At 33.1% G+C, this 10,079-nt stretch overlaps 2 protein-coding genes and 1 pseudogene across 3 annotated transcripts in view; 1 reads left to right on the plus strand and 2 right to left on the minus strand.

Annotated features, from left to right (window-relative positions):
- The window catches only part of LOC125870414 (N-alpha-acetyltransferase MAK3), a 39,285-nt gene extending 35,634 nt beyond the window's left edge, over positions 1 to 3,651 (minus strand). The window contains exon 1 of the mRNA XM_049550849.1: positions 3,641 to 3,651. The gene's annotated coding sequence lies outside the window, so the exon portion shown is untranslated. The remainder of the gene's footprint in view (positions 1 to 3,640) is intronic.
- LOC125870377 (receptor like protein kinase S.2) overlaps positions 1 to 7,683 on the plus strand; it is a 51,774-nt gene extending 44,091 nt beyond the window's left edge. The window contains exon 2 of one of the 2 annotated variants that reach the window (XM_049550794.1): positions 5,044 to 7,683. In XM_049550794.1, the coding sequence (XP_049406751.1) occupies positions 5,044 to 7,500 (2,457 nt within the window). In that variant the 3' untranslated portion in view covers positions 7,501 to 7,683. Of the gene's footprint in view, positions 1 to 4,436 lie in introns of those variants that run through there. The other variant, XM_049550793.1, reaches the window with a different exon arrangement.
- Positions 7,684 to 7,822: 139 nt separating this feature from the next.
- LOC125870405 (probable calcium-binding protein CML22) lies at positions 7,823 to 9,849 on the minus strand (annotated as a pseudogene).
- Between the last annotated feature and the right edge of the window lie 230 nt (positions 9,850 to 10,079).

A 10,079-nucleotide genomic window follows, 5' to 3' on the forward strand; every position in this document is an offset into this window, starting at 1 on the left:
TTGTATATTATACATATCTTTTCTTTATGACTATATTCCTCAAAAATCTTATTTACTTTTAAAATTTATATCAAGTCAAATAAAAAAAAGGAAAAAAATTAGTTTAGATTAGATCAACTCAATAGGATACAAAGATGAACCCTATGACAAAAATTCCTAGAATTTTCCAAGAAATAATTATCGAAATATTTTTATGGCTTCATGTTATATCATTGACGCTCTTTAGATGTGTTCTAAATTTTTTGTTATGCCCTTGTATTGAATTCAAATTTCACTTATGTTCATTACCGACGTCGCTCTATGACTCGCGATGGTGAAACAAAATTTCTTATGGAAAAAATTGAAAATTTATACGTTGTAGAGCTAAATGAATATGAAAATGTCAATAGATGAAATTTTGATCATCACGGCCAATACTTTCATGGACCGTGTGTTAATGGTTCGTACTGCATTTTGAAGCACCACAAGGAGCATGTTAGAATTTTCAATCCTAGTACAAGAAAAATAGTACTACTTTCTTATCAGAGATAAAATTTGCACTCAGTTAATTCTTCATATTACTATTCACTAGATTATGAACCGTTGGATAAAAAGTATAAGTTTTGGTGCTAGTTCAGAATTCACGTAGGCCTGCACAAAATTTTATTTTCAGTTTAAGCATAGACAAATCATGGACAAAAATTAAAAGCATCGTTGATTTTTTTCCATTTTGTCGCATGCAAGATTGCTCTATTAAATGAGTTATCTATATGTTGGATTACTCGAAGAAATTAATAGTTGCAGTTGATTTAAGAGCTAAAATTTTCAGAATTGGGTAATGATATATGTGACACTATATTTAACTACGGTTTGATAGAAGTGAAGGGTAAAGTAGCATTGCTGGATTGTTGTGAATGTTTTACTGATCGAAATGATTTGTGAATTTTAGAAGATTCTGAAAAGGCAGAATAAAAAAGTCATAACATTTGCTTTCCTTCATAGTGGAAAGAAGTGGAAGATATATTGAAGCCAATAAATGGTTGTCCTCAAACATTATGCAATTCTCATGATGGTAAGATTATATTTATTACGATGAAAAATAATATTGTAATGTGTTATTTTTATGATGCTCGAAAAAATAGTTAGAGACACTTTGAAAATTTATAAAATTCCCACGAAGGATGAAATTTATGGCATTAATATTTAAGAAGAAAACCTCTTCTTATGCTAAAATAAAAATATTGCAATACTTATTATTAAGTTTGGACTTGTGGTCTTCTTTTTTTTTTTTTTTTTGATTTGCTTGTTATTTAACTCTATAAAATTAAAGCCATTGTTCATTACTAAACATAAATAACTATTCATGGAATTAAACTGTATTATGACATTTCTAGTCTATTATGTTTGAAATTGGTTATCTTGTAAATAATAATTTCTCCCATACTTTAGAAATATTCTCCTATTTTAATTTGAGAGTTCATTTAATTTTGAACAAAAAATATACCTTTAAATATTAATAGAAATCAATATAATGTATTTCTCAAAAATCAAAACAAAATAAATTGTGTTTGGTTATACCTATTTCAAAAGAGAGAAACGAAATTTTATTCGAATAATGAAGATGGAGTTGAAAAACAGGTAATAAGTTGTTTTTTTAAATTCAAAATCCAATTTTAAGTTGAATTTGAATTGTTCATGACCAAAAAGAAGATTTTTCATGTTATCTATATTTATTGGGGTATGAAGGTCGTATATTATTATAATTATTTGAAACATTTCACAAAAGGAAGTTTTTACTTAAATTGATAAAGTCTTTGCTTTTTCTTTATTTCCTAATAAAATTATCAACCTTTTAATTATAATGCAAGTAAATAAAGTCAAATAAGGCATTTAAATATGAAAAATTTACCCTACTTATATTGACAAAATAAAAGCGCCCATTATTTTTATTAAATTCAACCTTTCAACTGCCTTCCATACAAGAAAAAAAAGAAGAAGATGAAACCTAAGTCAATAAACTCTACAATTCTTGAAAAAATAATTATTGAAATATTCTTATGACTTTTAGTCTTATCATTGATTCGTTTCAGGTGCGTTTCCAATTTTTTTTAATTCCCCTATAGTATTGATAGTTATGTAGAAAACCTCTGCTTAGGTTAATTTTTTTTTTTTTTTTGGCCTATGTATTAAGGATTTTGGACGTGTGGTCTTTTTAATTTTTTGCTTGTTATATAAAGTTAAATGCATTATTTATTTGTTTTCGAGTTGCTCCAAATTAATCAAATATTATTTTTCTCTCTATTATGATTTATGTATGTAAAATGTGTTCTCAAATAGGAAAATAAAAGTTCATCTTACCTTTAATATTTCATCTTTTTTTTTTCTCGAATAAGAATTTAAACTCTGAATCCAAATGTCGAGTTCAATTATTCAATCAAGTAATAAATTTTGATACAAGAATAATGGATGATAATTGTGGGATAAAGTATAAAATTATTTGATCATGTATAATATTATCCAATACTAGTATTAGTTTAATAGTACATTCTTGAAGGCGATAGCATAACAGTTTGAGGAGTTATTTTAGCATTCTTGTGACTCTTTCACGCTTGAGGATAACATGCATGACGATACATTCTTGATAAATGAATAATAACAAATATTTGACAAAAGAAAGTATCATACAAATCATTCAAGTAATATTTATCTTATATTAGACCATTAATATTGAAGAAGTCAAGGAGTCAACTTTTAATACCACGTATTTCAAAGAAACCGTGTACCCTTTATGGTTTTTGTTTTTTCAACATATTTTCTTCCACTTTGGGTTCTAAAATATTTTCATATTTTTGTTACGGAAAATGAAGTTTCTACTAATGACTTGTAATACTAATTTCTCTAAAAAAAAAAAAAATTGCAAGAGGAAAAAAAGTGCCTTCTAATTAATACTTTCTCTGTCCCTAATTACTTATCCACTTTTAAATTGACACACTTATTAAGAAAACAATTATTGACATAGCAAATTTACCATTTTACCCTTATTAATTATGAAGTGGATGAATTAAAAATTTAATATTTTCAAAAAGTTCTACCTTTTTCAAAGTAATTAATTGAGGGTATAATATGAATTTTTTTTTGTCCTTTCTTGATTTGTCAAAATGGACAAGTAATTAGGGACAACTATAAAAGGAAAAGTGAACAAGTAAATAGGGACAGAGGGAGTATTCATTTATCTAATTTTAGCCTTTTTGTAGCCATTTAATTATTTTCAATACTGAAAAATACATCAATTTAGACATTTGATATGTTTTTTTTTTCTTTCTAGAGAATCAAATGAATTTGATTTTTTCAAATAAATATTGCTGCTTTCTATCATGGATTACGATCAAACAAACTTATCATGTAGAAGAAAATAAAGATTTTCTCTTTGACTGATATTATCTTTAGTTCCATACCAAATTAATTAGATATTTTAAAGTTTATATTCGATGTAAGTAACAAGATTAATAGTTACACAATCTCTCATTTTTCAATGTGCATTTCAGTCTGTTGCTACTTTATTTGGTTGTCTAGCAGTCTTGCTTAGAACGTGTCGAAGGTCTATCAGAAATGGCTTAGCTATCCAATAAAGGCATATAAGGGTAAACTTTTTCGTTCATTCTATAGCTCATACCCCATAAGACTACACTAATAAGTTATTGTTGTCGTAGTATATATATATTCAGAGTTCATTAAATGTTTACTGCATAAAAGTTAATTTCGTTACTTCTTATACTCCCTTCGTCCATTTTTAATTGTCATGTTGCGCTTTTTGAAAGTCAATTTGACTAATTTTCAAAGTTAAATTAGGTTACATTAATTTAATATTTTAAACAAAAAAAAAATTAATATTAAAAAACTATACGAAAAGTACTATAAATTGCAATTTTTTACAAATTAATATGATGAAAAATACTCATCATAAAATATTAGTCAAAATTCTTATCGTTTGACTCTAAAAAAGGAAACCATAACAATTAAAAGTGGACGGAGGGAGTATTTATTAAACTTACTTTTATTTACCCTCATATATATATCGTCACGACATAAATGTCAAACTATATAATATCGATACATTGAAATTAAACTCGATCCTTGTTATACTCATTATTTACACTCATTTTTATATTATTTTTGTACATAAGTTAATCTTGCTATTCATTATTGTATATTGACTATCGTCACTAGATATACATCAAACTTTATAACGTCAGTCAGTATATAAAAGTTAAACTCTGAACCGTGTAAACGCGGTTTTAAATGTGAAAGAATCTATCATCAAAACCAAAAGTGTGAACATATGCTGACGAAATTGAATGTGTAACATCCTTCCAGAAAACAAAATTTGTCATTTTATACACAAAAAGACAAAAAAATGGTTGGATTTATTTGGGATTTTTGTTGTTGGCCAGTTCATGTGTATCACATTTCAAACCTTGCAACCTAATTTTGTTTGAATAAAACCATATAAACCCCTTTTTTATCATTGAATTCTTGTTCATTACAACAACTACCCTCTCATTTCCCCAACTAAATGTTAGTATTCTTTATCCTATTCATGAAACCATAACCATGGAGCTCAAACGTTTGTGTTTTGTTTTGCCATCTGATGATTTTGATGAGATTGATCATGAAACACAAGAAGTAGAATCACACAAGCCAAAGAAAAAGATTGAATCTTTATCCAAAAGGGGGTGTGGGGGTCAAGTTTTTGATGGTGAAAAGCAAGTTCCAAAGATAAAAAATGAGTCTTTTGCTAAAAGGGGTTTTAGGGGTCAAGTTTTTGATGGTGAAAAACAAGTTCCAAAGGGAAAAAATGAGTCTTTTTTCAAAAGGGGTAGTGGGGGAGAAATTCTTGATTGTGAAAAACAAGTTTCAAAGGTAAAAAATGAGTCTTTTTCCAAAAGGGATAGTGAGGGTGAAGTTTTTGATTGTGAGAAACAAGTTTCAAAGGGAAAAAATGAGTCTTTTTCCAAAAGGGGTTATGGGGGACAAGTTCTTGATGGTGAAAAACAAGTTCCAAAGAAAAAAAATGAGTCTTTAACCAAAAGGGGTTGTGGGGGTCAAGTTCTTGATTTTATTCATGAATCTTTTTCTAAATTACTTGATTCCAAATGGGTAACTTGTTGTCATCAAGAATTTGGGGAAAAACAATTTTCTGGTGTTTTTCATGACACTGAAGGTATGCAGCTAGGTGAGAAAGGTGGTGGTGATTATAATCACCATCATAATCCAAGGATTTTTAGCTATTCTGAGCTGTTTATAGGGTCTAATGGATTTAGTGAGGATGAAGTTTTAGGAAGTGGTGGATTTGGGAAAGTTTTTAGAGCTGTTTTACCTAGTGATGGAACAGTTGTAGCTGTGAAATGTTTAGCTGAGAAAGGGGAGAAATTTGAGAAAACATTTGCTGCTGAGTTGGTGGCAGTTGCTCATCTCCGCCATCGGAATCTTGTGAGGCTAAGGGGGTGGTGTTTTCATGATGATCAGTTGTTCCTTGTGTATGATTATATGCCTAACAGTAGCCTTGATCGGATTTTGTTCCGAAAACAGGACAATACAGGGTCCCCTGTTCTTGATTGGGAACGTCGAAAAAATATAGTTAATGGCTTGTCTGCTGCCTTGTTTTATCTCCATGAACAATTGGAGACTCAGATCATTCATAGAGATGTTAAGACAAGCAATGTGATGCTTGATTCCCATTTCAACGCCCGACTAGGCGATTTTGGTTTAGCTAGGTGGTTGGAACATGAACTCGAGTACCAACCGAGGACTCCTTCTATGAAGAATCAGCAGTTTAGATTGGCTGAGACAACAAGAATTGGTGGAACTATAGGGTACTTACCTCCTGAAAGTTTTCAGAAAAAAGGTTCTGCCACTGCAAAATCTGATGTGTTTAGCTTTGGGATTGTTGTACTGGAGATTGTTTCAGGAAGGCGCGCTGTTGATCTCGCGTCCCCGGATGATCAGATCATACTTCTTGATTGGATCAGGAGACTTTCTGATGAAAAATTGGCCTTACAAGCTGGTGACAGCAGACTTGTTGATGGTTCTTACAAGCTTAATGATATGGAGAGGCTAGTACATATTGGCCTTCTTTGTACACTTCATGAACCTCAATCAAGGCCTAATATGAAATGGGTTGTGGAAGCACTTTCTGGTCATATTTATGGTAAATTGCCTGATCTTCCTTGTTTTAAGTCCCATCCTCTTTATATATCTTTGTCATCACCAAGCAATAGTACAACTAGCAACACAATCACCTCAAGGTCCACTGCCACAACCAGCACGAGCACGACGCCCGGTTTCAACTCAACAATGTTCATCACAGCCACAGGAGATACCATGTATCTAAGTGCTGAAAGTGGAAGCACCAGCAGCAATAATGAGTCTGGAAATTGCAGCAGCAATAATGAGTCTGGAATTTGCAGCAGCAGGCGCCAATCGAGTAATTTCCTGATGGTTGAAACTGCTAGGGAGATCACATTCAAGGAGATCATTGCTGCCACGGACAATTTTTCGGATTCAAGAAGAGTTGCTGAGATTGACTTTGGAACTGCTTATCATGGCTTTCTTGAAAACAACCAGCATGTCTTAGTGAAAAGGTTGGGAATGAAAACTTGTCCTGCTTTACGAGTGAGGTTCTCGAATGAACTTCAGAACTTAGGACGATTACGCCACAGAAACCTGGTGCAACTCCGCGGATGGTGCACCGAGCAAGGTGAAATGCTTGTCATTTATGATTACTCTCAGAGTAGCCTTTTAAGCCACCTCCTTTTCCATCATAATCATCATAGGGACAATGCCTCCAGTACCCTAAGATGGCGTCATCGGTATAACATTGTCAAATCACTTGCCTCTGCAGTTCGCTATCTACATGAGGAATGGGATGAACAGGTCATACACAGATGCATCACATCATCTGCCATCATTCTTGATCCAGATATGAACCCAAGGCTTGGTTGCTTTGCTCTTGCTGAATTCTTGACTCGAAATGAGCATAGCCATCATGTTGTGGTTGATAAAAACAAATCTGTTAGAGGGATTTTCGGTTACATGTCACCGGAGCATATGAATTCTGGTGATGCAACAACAATGGCTGATGTTTATAGCTTTGGCGTAGTTCTGCTTGAGATAGTTAGTGGTCAGATGGCAGTAGATTTCCGCCGGCCTGAGGCTTTGTTGGTTAACCGAGTTCATGAATTCGAGGTGCAGAAAAGGCCATACGAACAACTTGCAGATTGGAGGTTGAATGGAAACTTCAACACCAGGGAACTGATCAGGCTTGTCAAATTAGGAATGGCTTGCACTAGGTACGATCCTGAATCAAGACCGAGCATGAGGCAAATAGTGAACATTCTCGATGGACATGATCAATGGTTAATGGAAAATGGACGAAAGAAGGAGAGCCCGGAAGAATGGAGAACAAGAAATGCTTCTGCTTTGTCCCTTGTAAGGAGAATTCAAGCTCTTGGTATACAATGATCATCGCGTAAGATGTGAAGTAGTTACATGTAGATAGAAATGAACATTAAGCTTTATATCTTTATGTCTTTGTTCTTCATTTGTTCATGGTATGACTATGTTGCTTCAGCAGAACATTTGTGTAATTTAGTGTGGACGGCTTTGATAGCATTGTGGTAATGGAAGCATCAGATATGCAGATTTTTATGAAGTTGATGAGTTTTTTTGGATACAATAGCAGAATATACCTTAAATATGAAAGTTTATACAGAGCAGAGAGCTACTTTTTATGTACAAATACTAGTCTGACCTTACTTCATTAAACGGAGTGATATGGTTAGTGAGGATTCATACAGACGAATCCACTAGTTTAGTTGAGGAGTGGTTGTTGCACTTAGTCTCCCTTTTAGTCGTGTGATTCTCATCGTCTGTGTCTATACCAACCCAATCAAGAAACGCGAAAAGAAACTGCCTGAAATTGACCTTGCCACTCCTGCTCCAGTCCATTTCTCCTGCAATTTTCAACCAGATCATTGTCATGTTAGAAGTTATCACAGCTAGTTAGTATGATTTTAAGACAATTTAGAAGGTGAAAAGACAGTACTAAATCGAGTACGAGTGACATGAGAAGGGGATTTCTCGCAAGGACATTCATCGTTTAATGCCTTGAGGACATCTTTCTTGTGCAGTTTCCCATCACCATTTTTGTCAAGAAACAAGAATGCCTCAACTATTGTGTTGAATGTTGCTTCCAGCTCTGGTGAACCGATCTTCGAGGTCTGAAATAAACGTGATCCTAATGAATATATAACTCCACATCAACAACAACAACAGTCGGGGGAGGGTAGAGTGTATGCAGACCTTACCCCTACCTCAAAGGTAGAGAGGCTGTTTCCGATAGACCTTTCAACAGTCCAAAGCAATCCAGTGAAAGCAGTAACGGAAATACAAGAAACAACAGTTAATAACAAACACAATAGATAGTAACAGAACAAAAACTGCAACAAAACAAGAAACTACAGGAGCAATACTATGACTACTTATAGAAGGTATATAACGAAGAGGACAGTATTCACATACATTGTCAGAGGAGGACGATGAATCTATCAATAGATAAAGAAGACACAGAAGAACAATGAACTCATTGAATTGAATCCCTTCCTTTTCATCCACATCACAAGAGTCGAAAAGATCATTAACTTCCTCATCTTTAACATGAAAATGCAGCTTCTTTACACATTTCTTCAGTTCATCCCGGTCAATAGTCCCATTCGAATCTTCATCTTAGGAAAAAGAACCAAACACAGAAAACATATAAATCCATTGACAGTAAAAATGTAACGAAAAACTCAAATCTCAGCATATACAGAAGCTACTAACCGAACTGTTCAAAGACGTCTTTTATCTCCTTCAACCCCTCTTTAAAATGAGGAAATTTCAAGATTATGCTATTGATTGACCTGAATTTACTTTTCCCTGATGAACTTCTCTTAAGCTCCACCATTTTTGTTTCAAGCTTAGTATCCAATCTCCTGTACTTTTTCGGTGCATTCCAAAAACACAGTAAGCTTCCAACCTTGTTGGATAATAACTTGAGTACCAGACATGGCTGAGCTGAGCCTTTAAAAACAAATAAAGACATCAAGTTAACAATAGATATGTTGCTGTTAGTACAAAACATGACAGACATTATGGTTTTGGATACTCCTCGCCTAATGAGCTAACTATTGTGATTGAGTTAGATGTGAGGCCTATTTTCTACAAGGGATCTTCATTTTTACACTTAAGAAGATCTGAAAAGAAGGTCATGTTCTTCTATATTCAAATCGTAAGTGAGCAAGAGATCTCATTGTCTCGAAATTATTCTAAAAGCATCAACATCAAAACATACTATTCTGAATCAATTTCTCCACTCTATCCCAATTCCAAGTTTCAAAAATAGGCCACATTAGCAAAATTACACAAAATATACAACAACAACATACCCTGTGTAATATAATCCCACAAAGTAGGGTCTGAGAAGGATAGAGTATATGCAGACCTTACCCTACCTTGAGAGGTAGACATGTTTAATTCTCGACTCAAGAAAAAACACATCAAAGCAAGTCAGAAAAGGAAATAACATAAATGAAAAGACAAAGCATTATGTAAAAAGGGGGGAATGACAAATCTAAGGGCAAGAAACTACAAGAGAAACACTACGACTATCAGTATGGAAAGATAAGCAAAGCAACATTCTAATACCTACTAACCTTCCATCGTAATCCGCGTCCAATACGCAATAATTCTAACAAGAAACAAGAAACATGAAAAGATCTCAAGAAATCAAAAGGGACTATTACTGATTCCTTTATATATACATACGTAGAGTGTAAAAAGGGGTGACGTAGAGAGGAGGGAATGAGGAAAAAAATTATTCTTAAAAAGTAAACTAGAAATTCCATTTAAGACTTTTTTTTTTAATAGAATGCAACTTTCTTTCTCTTCCACTACCAGAAAAATTCCATCATTGCCTTTGACTACAAGTCTCCATTGATGCATTTTCATACAGCTATAATTATGTTTAAATTTCTTATAGAGTAAATGGTCACCGCCAGGAC

Source organism: Solanum stenotomum, chromosome 7 (assembly GCF_019186545.1).
Source record: "Solanum stenotomum isolate F172 chromosome 7, ASM1918654v1, whole genome shotgun sequence".
Taxonomy (NCBI): Eukaryota; Viridiplantae; Streptophyta; class Magnoliopsida; order Solanales; family Solanaceae; genus Solanum; species Solanum stenotomum.